The sequence below is a fragment of the Tachysurus vachellii genome, chromosome 8, assembly GCF_030014155.1.
Source record: "Tachysurus vachellii isolate PV-2020 chromosome 8, HZAU_Pvac_v1, whole genome shotgun sequence".
Taxonomy (NCBI): domain Eukaryota; kingdom Metazoa; phylum Chordata; class Actinopteri; order Siluriformes; family Bagridae; genus Tachysurus; species Tachysurus vachellii.
The window spans coordinates 20,596,541-20,611,496 of NC_083467.1; the positions used below are offsets into that span (position 1 = coordinate 20,596,541).

The window sequence follows — 14,956 nt, forward strand, 5'->3', positions numbered from 1 at the left end:
TATAAGAAATACATTATAATGGATTTTTCTGCTTCTGTTCATTCCTGGTTTCATAAAACACTGTTTGATGTTCAAACAACCATGACATGATATATTCTGTATATGTCTATGGCGTCACACAGGAGATTTTTCACTGAAGACCTTGATATGCCACCTCTATGTAACCTCTACCAATTTATGGTAGAAAAGCAAAAAGTCGAATTGCGTCACCGTCATTTTTTCCTCTAAACCCTCGTATTTCTCGTGTACTGTCCTCCAAAACATTGTCACGTGTGTCCGCTTGTGTGCACTAAAGCAGGGCTCAAAGTGCTCTTATTTGCCTGTCGGGGTATTTTGTCTGCCTTTTTTCCAGCCGTTGTGTCTGAGGAACATGGCAGCAGATAGGACCCAGCAGACAGACTTGGCAATCCTCACCTGTCCGTAGCCGTTTTTTGGGCTTTTCCGCACCTGAAGCTGACCGTAACGGAATACCGTTATCTGGTTTGTGTTCTCGCGCTCCATAAACTCAGCGCTGCCTCGGCAGAACGCGATGCGGTCGCTGTGCGTGCGCGCTTTGTTGCTCGCCTACTTGGCGCTGCTCTTCTCATCATCCTCCTCCTCCTCCTCCTCCGGCGCTGAGGTCGTATTCCGCTGTCCGAGCTGTACAGCGGAGCAGCAGGCGGCATGTCCCAAACCCCCGACCCCATGCACTGAGCTGGTGCGGGAGCCGGGATGCGGCTGCTGTCCCGTGTGCGCGCTGCAGCTCGGAGAGCCGTGCGGGGTTTACACGGCGCGATGCGGAAGCGGCCTGCGCTGTTCCCCGAGCGAAGGCGCCGAGATGCCGCTGGACGAGCTGGTGAGGGGACTCGGGCGCTGCCAGGTCAGAACCGATAATACAGACGCGCACGATGAGCGCGACCTCGAGTCCGATTACGGTGAGTTACGCGTAAAGTGCATTAGAAATATATGCAACATATATGAATGGACCCATAAACAGCACAAAATGTATTGACTCACACATGCATTTTTTTAACCAACTGCTACGACTCGATTCGTATTAAAAAGTTACAAAGGCTAAAGTTGGGGGCGTTTACTTATCTTACTTCATTCGTACGAGATCCGACATACAACGATTTGCATGTACCGAGCATGCGCTACAGTAGGGTATAGGTTCTATCAGTGCCCCTCAAAGTGGGTGATATTATGAGGGATCTGAGGTACTACAGGAAAGCTTTCCATGAAATAAAGGAAGGTAAAGGTGATGTCAATAGCCCAAAGTAGACATTAGGCCTAAGCAGACCTTTATGCAGTTGTCCAGGATAACTCAAATTGTCTGGGGTGAGAGGCCCAGTGCATTAACATGTCATGGGGCCAAAATTCATAACGGCTGTCAGCCCTCAGGGGTCCATAAAGCAAAGCCAGTGAGGCGTGAGGTCAACAATAACAAACAAAAAAAGTGTGATAGAGATCACAATCATGATCAAAGCTAGATATATGATTTCTAAAATTCTAGTATTAAATTAATGGTCAGTTGGAATAACCATATATATATATATATATATATATATATATATATATATATATATATATATATATATATACAGGTATATGCTAAAATACTAAAAGAGCTGCTTATATGATACAAAATGGGTTAAAAGGTTAATTTCCATAAGAAATAAAGAAATAATATTAAATAATATAATAATATTATGATAAAAATGTTAATTACTTAATATTGTATAATATAATATAATACATTCGACTTTTCATGGTTTTCATATAATAAATCTGTGTCGTGATTGAAAAACACATTTATTTCATCTTTAAAGTTCATTACTGCTGCTGCTGCAAAAAAACAAACAAAAACAATTTTTCCATTTGAATGCTAAATGATAATTTTGACACTATATGATAAAGCATTACGGTAACACAACAGACAATATTTTGCCACTCATAGTTGCGTGAGTGACGTGAGTTCAGCACAAGGTTTTGCTGTGTTCAGCATACATGTCAATACACACATGATTATAAAGCTTTGAAACTTGCTGCTGTCCTCATTGCTTTTAATCCGCTTCCTAGTGTTTGTCATGGAGTGTGAGTACTCTTATCGGACCATTGTTCGATTTGTTGTTTTGTCATTATTAAAACTTCTAAAATATCAAGTTACTTAAGCAAGTTGCTACTGATTGACTGGGAGGCCATTGCCCTCCAGTAAACAACCCATTACCCGTTGAACTGTTGATAGTGGGCTTCTGCCTGTTTCTTTGACTATCTCACTTTATCAGACTAGTTAAGCACATGACCTTGATTCTAAATTCTACAAAACTTTTTTTTAATAATCACAAAAGCTACACTTTGCCAGAGGCATTTACTTTGAAACAAATTGGCCGCCATTATCATAACTTGCCGCTAAATTTCCAGGAAATCAAAGAGGGAGAAAAGCTACAGTAATGTAGTTTGGCAACAATTAGCATACTGAACTTTGAGCTTGCTCCAGTCTCTCAAGTGAATCTGCCTGGCTGGATTGGTTTGATATTTCTGCACAAAACATTGTATTTTGTGATGCCCAAAAATTCGAAAACTGGATCTGCCAAACCACCAGGGGTGAATAATCTGGCCGCATCAGGCCTGGTGACTCAGATTTGCTGTTACACTGGTCCAACACTGAAACAGGATAGAGTTTTCACCAAGTTGTGTTCAATAACATCAACTGTTAGTATTATCTAGTTAAAATTCTTTTGTTGTTTCTCTATATTTTCAGGTGCCCTCATCTTTTGCAGTGTTTTCTAAAGTTCAGTCTTATGTTTTCTGTCATTAACGTTATATGTGCATTGTGAAATTCAACTAATGCTCCATCACAGCCCTGCTCCTGCATGGAACATGGGAAATATGGCTCAGCTTTGTTAGTAATTTTGATAATATGTACTCCAGAACATGGATTATTCATGCAATGCTTTCAAAGTAGGGTTTCCCAGTAGCAAACTTAATCATGAAACATATTGATCAGCAACTTCACCGATGTGCTTGTGTGGCTTCTGCTGATATACTGTATGTTTATAACAGTTTAGCTTCTTTCCCAGTGAAAGTATTGTTTATAGTAAGGATTGTATCTTGAGGCCTCAGGTTTACCCTGAATCGATTGTTTCTTGGTAGTGGAAATTGTGTAAAACGTTTGTATTGCTTCCATTCATGTTTTCAGTGATAAAGTTCACTTGAAATGTGGAGGTACTAGAACATTTGGGGGAACTTAGAACTAGGTATTAACTAGAACTGTTTTGGAGACAGAAAGGTCCAAATTTCTTTTGTCTCTTGCCCCCTCACTCTGATATCTCTCAGCTTTAGTTTTATCATTTAAAGACCTCTTGTCTGTTTGTATTTCATTTCTTCCACTGAGGCGTGAGTGTATTCTACTTGCCTTTAGAAGCCTGTGGGAGTGTGATGTGCTTGGACCTGTCCAATTTCCCCCTCCTTCCTCTCTCCAGCACCCCTACAGAGTCTAATTAGAGTGGGGATGCCTCGGGTGGCGGCTGCATGTCGGCACCTGTGGCCCCAGAGAGGCTCCTTGTGGCCGGCTTGACTTTTTTTTATTTATTTTAACATGTGCCTGAGGCCAAGGTGAGGGCGTTAAAAGTGTCATGGGTGTCAGCCAGGTGGTGGAAATAAATGCTTGTGTACTCCCTGTGCCCACTACCATACACAGATAACAGAAGCGTGCAGCATGGTTGAGTTTACATTTACATTTTCAGCATTTGGCAGACGCCCTTTATCCAGAGCGACGTACAAGAGTGCTTTTAAGTCTCTATCATTAGTTCAAAGCAGTATACTCAGACTGTCACGTCCAACTGTCAATCACCCCATGCTAACAGACAAATTGATGTGAGGCCTTAGGTGGTGTTTACCTAAAAGTAGAGATAGTTGAAAAGTGAGACAGATGAACCGTAAACAGATGAGCACTTACTGTAAAAAAAAAACAAAACAAAATACTTTTCTCAGTTATGACAAAAAAATATAGCCTCAAGCCTGAAGTGTGTCTGCATATTTGCATGTTCACAACCATGAGGTCCATGCGGGAGGAACTGCAGTGGATGACTAAAGGTGTTTAGCAGTGTGTGTGGTGCTTGGTGCCAGTTTTGACATTTTGCATTCAGAGCAGCACAATATGAAAAACAGAGTTTTTATGACCTCCTCCCACATAAAGAATATCTCTTATATTGTTGGGTATTTAAAGTGGTTTTGAACTTGGAGGCTGTTTTACTTTGCTTGTTCTATTGCTTTTTTGCCAATGTTTCTAAGTTCTCCATTTAGATAGTGTATATGGTAACCCCTGGTGTAAATGTCAGATGCCTAGCCACATGCTAGGTGGGTGTAACAAAGTTACTGTTGCTCAACAGCTTGTTAAAAGCCTGAGATTTGGCAGCCTTCAATAAGTAAAATACAGTTACCATGGTGCCAGATAGAGATCAACACCATGCTACAACATGAATCCAAGTTGCTGATACCATTTGTCTTTAGCAACATCTCCAGGAAATCCCCTCTGAGGTTATTTTGTATCAGAGTATTTTTTATTGAGCAGCACTAAAAGTATGTTTAACTTTTAATATGTAACAAGAGCAGCTCCTGAATAACAGAAGGCAAAAGTGAACGTTATAATTGCATTTACGTTTGCATGCTTTGAAATATATATTCATTGCGACACACACACACACACACACACACACACACACACATTTGTCTTACTACCCTTGTGAGGACCTTCAATTAGCATACATTTTACTGCAGTCAATTAATACAGTGTTTTTTCCACATGGGGCTCAAGCAAATGTTGTCAATGCCGTCAGATATGTATTTGCTTATGAAGACATGTGGTCACCAGCAAGATAGAAAAACATAACCACATACAGATTCTGCACATGATGGGCCTGCAGGCATTTCCCTGTGCACACTGATGTTTGCTGATTCATCATCTCTACTTCAAGTGGGATTCTGATGTACAGTACAACACAACACTGCTGTCTCATCTTTGCAATTATATTTACAGCTAAGACAAAAGATTACTATGGGTGCATACTGCTTGGGAGGCAGCTCACAGTCTGTATGCTATATAAGATCATTTTGTTTTCTGATTAAATAAAATACGACAATATGCAAAATGTACTTCAGACAAGAAGACAGTAAATGTTTCAGCACCAAACAAAAGACTCAAAAAGTAAATCTTGAACTTTTCCACAATTTTTAGTGTTACATCTAAGAAATGAGTGGACTTAATAGAGATTATTACAAACATCCAAAGAAGGTTAATTAAAAAGCATACGTTTAATGGTTGCATAAGTATTAACATACTTATCCCTGGGTCAGTACTTAATATATTCTTTTCATTTTAATGATGTTTAAATCCCCCATTGATTCTTTTTCACATCTTTGCCCTGGAACTTATTTAATAGCTCTTCGATCTCTATGATATTGCTTTTAGGCTATAGAATATTCTCAAACAAATGTCGAGACACTCCATTAACAGCTGTATCATACGAATTATGTAATATCTCATTGAAACCGGATGTACCTGAACTAATTTAGGGGTTTCACACTGGCACTGGTACAGTACTTATGCAATACTTATGCAAGACACTGTCTGTGGTGAAGGACTTCACCACAGTGAGGGGGTGTTTTTCCCATTCACTGGTTATCAGCATTTAGGTAGGATTGTAGGCTACTTTCAAAGTGTTAAACAAATCCCACAGCACTCTTAGGAATGCTCACCAGAGACTGGCCCTTTTCCAACAGTTAATTCGAAAATTCAGCGTGACGCGCAGGCAGTTTATTCTTCTGACCTATAACTTTAACCATTTATAGGCTGGAATGTGCTTTGTTCGCTTCATTCAGCTATTTTTTTTTGTTTGTTTTTTTTTTAGATTAAAATGCTAGAAAAGTGGCCATAGATACATCCGAAAAATTCAGAATAATCAGCAACCACAAGCAGTATAGTCAATTTGCATACAGTTTTGCTCACAATATATCTTAATTATAGCCTTAAGGCCCAGACATTGTTATATTTTACATCTAAGTTATAAAAAAAAATTGGAGTGTAATGTCAGAAATGTATATTAGTAACAGCAGGAGGGCTTCCTGTACTGCTGCTCTAGGGGTACATAGCACATAAAGATAAAAAGAGAAAACAGTGTACTGTAGCTGAGCTATATAAGTAGCTATGTGTATAGTTATTTATGTGGAACATTTTGAGTTAAACCTGTAAATAATATTCTCACAATCAAGTGTCTCACAGTAGAGGATGTGTTCCCTTTGAGTCTGGTTCCATTGTCATCGCCTCATGCCATCTCAGGGAGATTTTCCTTGTCACGGATGCCACTTGCTTGCTTATTAGAGATAGAAAATCAACATCCAGGATTTCTATAGAGCTGTTTCATGACAATATCTACTGTTACAAGTGCTATACAGATACAAGCGTACTGAATCGGAGTATGTATGCTGATATGTATTCTTCTACTTGTGTACTAGTATACTGTAAATTGCAACTCGGATACTGCAATGACTGTACGTTATGTCAAAACAATACTTAAATAGATTAGGTGAGATAAATGTCATGACAAATCTAAATCTCCAAGTATATATTGATACTACGCATACTTCAAAGATGATATCTTCCTCAGGCCAAGGTTCAGTTCCACCAGAGAAAATAAATTATTTGATGCCTGCATACTGTATGTACTGTGAATCAAAACATAGCCCACACACTGAATGGAAAGAGGAAAGAAAGAGGTATTGAAGGGACTTTGAGTAGGAGGTGTTGCTTGGACTGACCCAGGAATGTGACCAAGGAGAGGGGATGCTTTAGTGTCTACGTAACTGCAGGTGTCCACCAAAAAAGCACACCCACTAGCAATTTGAAATGAGGCAAGCTCTGGAAAACTTGCCCAGCAGTTTCTTGATACTATTCTTAGGCCTTTTCCTCATAACCTGGCATGAAATTCAAGACTGAAGCAGCTATGGCTAGACAATGCACAGAGTAGTCATCCTCCTTCAGCTGTATCAGATCCAGTGCTCAGGCCTGTGTTGACATTAAGCCAGCCACTGTTTCAGCACCTAGAACTGGGCACATGGCCTACGGGTGCTACTCTCCATGGCACCCATTCCTTCAACTGTGCACACTACCGAAAATTATGAGAGCATGGAGCCAAGTAATGTTACTGAGCTAGCCAAACAGGCACTGAATGACCAACCCACATTAGAACTGACATTTACCGAGAGTGACATTCCCCAGTGTAGTCCCTCAAGGGAGTGATCTGAATGCCAGGACAAACAGAAAAAAGGAAGGGATCATTTGATGGAAATGATGGTAATTGCACCATGATAGTACCCTGATTATAGTGGACAAAAATAAGCATGCACATGTGATCTGCCAGTGGCCAAAAGGGACCAAGAATGAGGTCATACACTTATGGGATCATAAAACAGACTGGTACCAGATTGGTACCCCTTGCATTGGAATAGTAGAAACACACACACACACACACGCATATATATATATATATATATATATATATATATATATATATATATATATATATATATATATATATATATAATTACTTTTCTAACTAAAATTGTTCATGAGAAGAAGACAGCTATTCTGCTTTTTAAAGTAATTGATTGATTGTAATAGCTTGTTATCTCATAATACTTCCATTGCCCATCTCAAACAACCATAACCACAAATCCTCAGCTGTGATCTAATCATCATCAGTTTAAGCTCCCACAAATTCCAGTACCTTTCATGCTACTGGCCATGAAAGTGGGTGGCTTGCTCAGACATTATTCCATTTTAACTAATGTCTTTGGGAGGCACAGTGTGTAGCATTCCTGACTCAAAGCTTCAGGGTCCTGGGTTCAATCCTTCGCTTGGGTTACAAGTTGTGCTGAGTTTGGTTCTAGTGTTCACATGTTTTCTCAAGGTTTTTTGGTTTCCTTCCACTGTCCAAAAAACATGCACGCCAGATCCACAGCTTCCACTTCAAGCCTTTTCCAGCATCTCTCTTATTTGAAGAAATAAGCGCAATGCATTGTGGTCACATATTTGTATGTTTCAAACCCTCCCCTTGCCCCTAACCCTTATTCGAGACTTCATACCTTTTTGTACAACTTGAGACACTGTCATTTTTTTATGAATTTGAAATTATGAAGCCACATTCACCTGTTTGATTATTTCTCTATCTGTAATGTATAAATAGAATCTTTAACTTTCTGTCTGTCAGGAGAACCATATGCCACGAGGCCTCCAATCCTGAGGAAGCCAAACAGAGATGCCAACTACTGGCACATGAGGGAGACTATGTTTAAGCATCACCAGAACGAGCAGAAGACTAGAATGATGAACCGTGTGGATGAGCCCAAAAACCCTCGTCCCAGAATGGTAAGATTCTGTTAGGGTGGACGTAAACAACACTGATCATGACCTCTTACACTACTCGCATCCCAGTAAATCCCTGTATGGCCATAGGGATAGTGCAGGGTGTCAGCTATGGTCTTTGATAGACTAGAATGAATTTTGAGAGGCCAATTATTACATTTTATATCATGCAGTCTGGCTGACTGGTGTACTAAGAGGACAGGTTGCGAAAATGAGGTTTTTCCAAATTGGTGCTGGGCTTTTTCTCCATGATAGGGATGAGGTAGGATGAATGTATGCCTAATAATTTTGATGCACCACTGGATTATAATAGCACAGACTCTGCAACAATTCATGTAAAACCTCACACTGTGTTTGGCTAGCATTGTGTTCAGTACAGCAGTGCCATCTTCTGGTTACCACACTGACATACATCACAACACACCTAGAAATTTAATATTCTGAAAATAAATAAATAAATAAATATATATATATATATATATGACATACTGTATTGGATGCATTGTTTGTGTGATGAAAAAAATTCAATACGTTAACAAGGTTGTACAGATAAGCTATTGACAATGCAAGTGCAGGTAGAGAAGCTGAATGTGCTCTTTATATGTCAGAACTTATGTAGCTCTCCATACAATTTTTTTAGGAGTTTTTTGTCATTATTAACTGATTGGTGACAGCAGACAGTGGCAAATGCCTTGCTGGAAGAGAACAAACGCTTGGCATCATTGGTAATTTTATATGAGCTAGCCCTTATCACGTTGGTATTTCTGCAACTTACCCTTATCACCTTTGGCCATCACATTTATCTACAGCAAGTTAATTAGCTTTTCTTGGAAATGTACCATGCCCTACCTGGATCTTCTAAGTCTCCAGCCAGCTGACTGCTGCTGCATGACTTCATCCTGAAACAACAATCCTAATCTTCCATTACTGTTCTCTGGCTGTAGCCAGGTTGTTTCAGCAATTTCTTGCACAATATTTTTTTATTTATTAATATTTATGTCACAGTTCAGTACATTAGAAAATTGTTCCTGTCCTGAAAAGCTATTATTATTATTATTATTATTATTATTATTGTAATATAAGAATAACCATAATATTATGAGATTTTGAGATTTTTCCAACCTGTAAAACAACAACAATGCTATATTAAATTGTCCCCTGTGATTAACTCTGTGTATGCTGTTGACTGTTAAATAAGAACTGTCCAAGACATGCAATGAAAGCATTAGAGATCAACAGCAGAGACAACAATACGACTGGTGTAAATGTATAAGGGAGTGACCAGGAAAGCTGGAGCTGGATTTAGTATGAAGGAACGATTGAGAAATTGCCCATGTTCATCCAGCACCCATCTCCAACAGACAACAGAGACTGCATGAATATGTCAGATTGATATGTTGAGAGCCAGAACCTGAGTACAGCAAGCAGTCATCTGCTCTGCAGAACTATGCTATGATATGGATAAGATCCCTGGCATGGCCCACTTTTTGTACCCTCTTATCCTGGGCCAAGCAAAAAGCAGCCAGAATAAGAGACAGAAAAAAAAAGTGTGTGTGTGTGTGTGTGTGTGGGGAGGGGGGGGGGTGTTAGAGAGTAATAGAGTGGCGCCTTTCCTTGTGATAGAACAGAGAGAGAGAAAAAAGAGTGAAAGTGTAGCCCAGGGAAAAAAAAGAGATGAATATCGGCTATGTTTCCTGAAGCTGCCGGACTGGTTCTTATCTTGCTTACTCTCTTGTCTACTGTGTGTGTCTTTCTGGCTGAACAGAGTCAATGTCAGCAGGAGCTGGATAAGGTGCTGGAAGAGATCTCCAAAATGACCTTCCATGACAACAAGGGACATCTGGAGAACCTGTATGAGCTAAAGTTTCCAAACTGTGACAGTAACGGACAATATAATGTAAAACAGGTATGTTGTAACATGACGGGATATATAACTGACCTAGCTGCTGGAATTTCGTTATTTTAACCATGCTACACTGGGAGTCATCCATTATGGAACATCTGACTCTGCACCATAAAGAGCTTTTGAATAATAGTCATGGTAAACATTTAGCTTTCCATTTTACATTGATTCATTTGCATTTGTCACAGTATGATACATTCGGAGCAAAGATTTGACCCGAGTCAGGATACTGTATGTCTCAAGCATGCAGCTGAGCATGCAGCTAAAGCGTTAAGGGCCTGCAATAGGGCCCAATAGTTCTTGCCCCTGGGACATTAAGCAACAAGAAGTAAAATCAAGCAAAGGCATCCTCAAATCTGTCAACACTTTTTTTACTTAGAAAAGAAAAATCATGCACAATTACCAACACATCTTGCAATCAAACATGAAGCAATATATAACCTCTCATCCACACTGCTTGCATAGTCTGCCCTAAAATGAACTAGAGTAGAATAGGGATTAGAATAATCGGAAAAACACTTTCGGAAGTAATAGTGCTCTGTTAAAGCAGCAACAAAGTCTAAGCTGCAAGTTACAAGGTCATAAACATGTTTGCTTACTGACTGTCTCCAGCCTGTGGGAAGTTAGACCCTTATGTTTTGCAGTTGCAGTTTTTTTTTTTTAACCTCTTGCATGTCCTTGACTTAGACCCACTTATTTTTAGAGCCAAAACAATGATATGCGCAATCTTTCTCAGCATAGTGACACATAGCGTTACATGATAGAGGTAAAACAAGGCCAATCTTCCCTGGTACAAATAAAATGATCGCCTTGTTTTTATGCAAAAGCTCACTTTTCCCAGGCTTGAAAAGTTTACCTCTCCACCCTGAATTGTTCTGTAAAACATCTTGTTCCTTGTGTAATTAATGTAACTGTCAGGGCTTTGTCCTTTCCTACTGAAGGAAAAAATTGGAAAGTTTGTTTTCTTGCATGTTTTTTTTTTCCGAGGTCCCTGTTTAAGCTGTGTCCGATTCAATTATGACCTCATTTTGGGAGTGCTCAGTGGGGGGTCAGAGAGCCGTGCTGTGACCAATGAGGCGGGTACGGTTGTTGCCGGGGTTTGGCTCCACCCTCCACATCTCGCTTGTAATCACCGTACTGACCACTTCATTAACCAGGGAAACTTCCTGTCTCTTTTTGTTCCAGTGCCACATGTCCACCCACGGGCAAAGGGGTGAATGTTGGTGCGTGAACCCTCATACTGGTATCCAGATTCCTTCATCCATCAGAGTGAGGGGTGACCCAAACTGCAGCCAGTACTACGTGGGACCTGAGCTCAAGTCCACTACCAGCCTGTACAAATAGATGTGGATGTGTGGAGCGACAGAACAACGAGAGACAAAGCTAGAGAGACAAGTGTGCAAGCATATATTTTTGTGTGTCTGTATGTGGAACGTATTTCAAACCTGTTATGATTTGCCTTTTTATTTCATGAAATAACAATAGAAAGCACCACATTCAGACAAATGTGAACTACGTATATGCTACATTTAATGACAATAGACTGGTGTTGTGTGCTCTTATTATAGCCTGTACATTAACACAGTTAGTCTAGACAGACTCTTCTCATCCTATGACTATTTTCTAGTGTAGCTGCAGTACAAATCCCAGTATGTAACAGTTCGTGCAACTTTGTCTATTTGGTCTCATTCCCACCTTCGTTTTAGAGCCAGGCTAACATAAGCTACAACCACTCCTGTGCTGCTGCTTGTATAACATTAAACATGTACCAAAGTAGGAATGCTAAAGTATAATTTTAAGCAGTGTCCTGCTAACAATGTACTTTATTTGCATGGATTTGTTTTCTATGTTTGTCCCTCCTTTTTGTGGTTGTTCCATGTGCACGGACACCATCAGTGCTGTTTACTTATATTCAAAACCGCCTCCTCTCTTTGACTCACCCTACCGAACCATGTGGAGCTGCATGCTCTGTACTGGCCTTGTCTGTGGGGTGTTTGCAGGGTTACTCAGTGCACAGTTGCGTGTGTGTATATATGCATGTGTATCTGAGTGTAGCCAAAGTTGGCAGCTGATGGACTTTTCCCCCTATTCTCTCCTTCCAGTCATATGGGGAAAAAATACGGGTGGAAAGGTAGGCTTGGGAACAGAAATTGTTACTAATGATGTGCTGACAGAGGTCAAGATTAGGACACAAAGCTGACACTGACAAATGCAATATTAAGTGGTTTAAGTACCTATAAATAAACACAGGTTTGCAAATATATGCCTGCAATGCAGATGGGCTGTACTTTATATTTTGCTATTTCACAATTCCCATGACTGTGGGGTGACTGGAGGGCCCATTTGGCATTTGGAAGATTTAGTGGTTGGTTTAGATGGGGTCTCGAGATGTGTGAAAGGATGCCGATTGGTCCACAGGTTGAGGGGGGCTGCTAAGCTTGCCGTGTCAGGAGCTTTCCCACCTGGTCTGATTCGTTTAGTGTAAATGTTGTGCGCTTAGGCAGCGATTGTCCTTGAAAGCTATAGTTACATTTTTTTCGGTCTGTGAAGTACGATCATGCTTGTCTATCAAGTCTTTCCATCTTTGTCTCTCTTGTTCTCCCTTTATGTTTGTTTCTCTCTCTCTCTCTCTCTCTCTCTCTCTCCCTCTGTATCTCTCTTTCTCTCTCTCTCTCTCTCTCTGTCTAAGTGTAGCATTGGACAGATTAAATAGACAGGATCCATAAATAGCAGCTGATATTAAGCTGATCGATTGTAAACAAATGGTGCGTAGGCCTAAGAGCTCGGCGAAAAAGCCGTTCTACTCTGTTTGGAGATTTCTGTGAGCTTTGCCTCTCAGATAACATATTAACCTTCACTAGCTCACATGGTGTTGCCATGTCCAGCTCGCCTTTAAAATTAGCTTTCATAGATTTTCTTTTTTTAGAGTGTATTATGGTGCTACAGCCTGGCTCTCCTAAACCCTGCTCCCCCCATGTGGGGTTTTGGGGCCAGCACATAGGCTGCTGAGACTCTGGCTATGAGTTTTCCATTTGGGCTGGCTTCCAAAATAGATTACTGCCTCCCCTCTGGTGGTACAGTAAATTTTATGGTAGTTTGAGTCTGACCTAGATTGAAAACAAAGCAAAACCAATTCCTGTGGTTTTTTGAGCATATTGATTTGCCAGAGCTGTGCTGAAGGAGTGAAAGAATTTGGTTGTGTGTGTGTAGAGGGGGTTGCTGTGCCATGCCTGTAGCCAGATGACAGAGGGAAGTGGTGTTTGCCATCTGCTGCAGTGTAAAAATGTCAGAGCTGCGTGCTGTTTGGACGGCTTCGGACAGGCGACAGGAATTTCTTAAGCAAATCCTACACAGCACACAATGTACTAGCCTCGCACACTTTCACTTTTTACATTTTTTTCCCCTTTTTTTCTTGTTGTTGTTGCATTGCATGCCACCGAGTATTGGGAGGCACACCAGCATCAGATAGTAAAGTTTACTGGTGACCACTAATGCAGCATGCTTCTTGTATCTTTTCTCATTGGAAATGAAGTGCCTGCTTGCAATTCAAAAAGGGATTGTGAAAGCCATACATGCATGCCAACCAACAAAGATATTTTTAAAGGCCTGTAATAAATGACAATATGATTAAACATGTTACTTTCAGCCCTCGTGTCATGCTTCTTTCATTAAAGTTTATAGAAAAAAATGGACACAACAGACTAAAAGTGAGTTGTTGTTTTTTGTTTCAACTCTTCCATAGAGACAGCAGTCATTGTGGTTGAACTGTACATTGTATGTGTTGGGTTGGCTGCCATGACATTGGCACAAACCTACCCCAAGGGAGTTTTTTTTTCTTAAAAACAAGAGATCTGTAAGACAAAAACAATCCTTGAAAACAATCAAGAAGGAAACACTGGCTCTTTTTGTATTCCTTTTAGTTATGGCTATGTAACATAGTAATCATACTGTTTTCTTAGTGGAAAAAAGTTAGACCTAAGAACCTATTTGGTTATTCCCTTAAGTCTTAAATCCCAGGGTCCATGACAGGTCCAAAGCTACATTGCTCACTCTTATAACTCAGTAACTTTTGGCCGTAGGTTTATTGAGGTTACTGAATAATTCATAGACGTCGCTGGATGTTATGTCTTAAGAGAAATTAATTAATAATAAGCTGGGTAGTCTATGTATTACTAGTACTCTTATCACTACTAGTCTACTTCTACTACTAATTGTAATAGCATTCCAGTCTCACAGCTCCATTGTCCCTGTTTTTATCCTGAGCTCGGTTTAATGTCTTCATGGAATTTTGCATATTCTCTTGAGTGTTCTTGTAGATTCACTCTGGGTTCTTTAGTGACCAAAAACATACCGGTAAGTTGTTTGGATACACTAAATTTCCCTTAAGTATGAATGTGTGTGTGGATGATATGTTATGATGGATTGGCTGGGTGAAATCTCCTGCCTTGATAAAGTCTCAATAAACCATGACTCTGACTGGGATGAAGCAGTTATTGTAGCAAAGATAAATGGATGAATGAGTAAATAATAGTAAACACAAATATAATCATTATTATAAAACGCAGTGTTTTCGAATGTTTTGTAGACAGGCCCACCTTCCAAAAAGAAAAAAAAAATTCAATAAAAATCCAAGGTCCCTTTATAGGGAATCT

General features: G+C 40.0%; 1 protein-coding gene across 1 annotated transcript; it reads left to right on the top strand.

The window, feature by feature from the left end:
- The first annotated feature begins 310 nt into the window (after positions 1-310).
- Positions 311-13,949, top strand: igfbp2b (insulin-like growth factor binding protein 2b). The gene is made up of 4 exons (XM_060876851.1): positions 311-914; positions 8,247-8,404; positions 10,167-10,307; positions 11,490-13,949. Exons 1-4 carry the CDS (start codon positions 530-532, stop codon positions 11,646-11,648), a joined length of 843 nt encoding a protein of 280 aa, XP_060732834.1. The 5' UTR covers positions 311-529; the 3' UTR covers positions 11,649-13,949.
- The last annotated feature ends 1,007 nt before the right edge of the window (positions 13,950-14,956 follow it).

What these genes read in the sequence shown, in the direction of transcription:
- igfbp2b (XM_060876851.1), top strand. Translation starts at nt 530, where the DNA reads ATGCGGTCGCTGTGCGTGCGCGCTTTGTTGCTCGCCTACTTGGCGCTG. An exon ending in AAAACCCTCGTCCCAGAATG is followed by an intron (nt 8,405 to 10,166) that starts GTAAGATTCTGT and finishes CTGGCTGAACAG; the next exon opens with AGTCAATGTCAGCAGGAGCT. An exon ending in GACAATATAATGTAAAACAG is followed by an intron (nt 10,308 to 11,489) that starts GTATGTTGTAAC and finishes TTTTTGTTCCAG; the next exon opens with TGCCACATGTCCACCCACGG.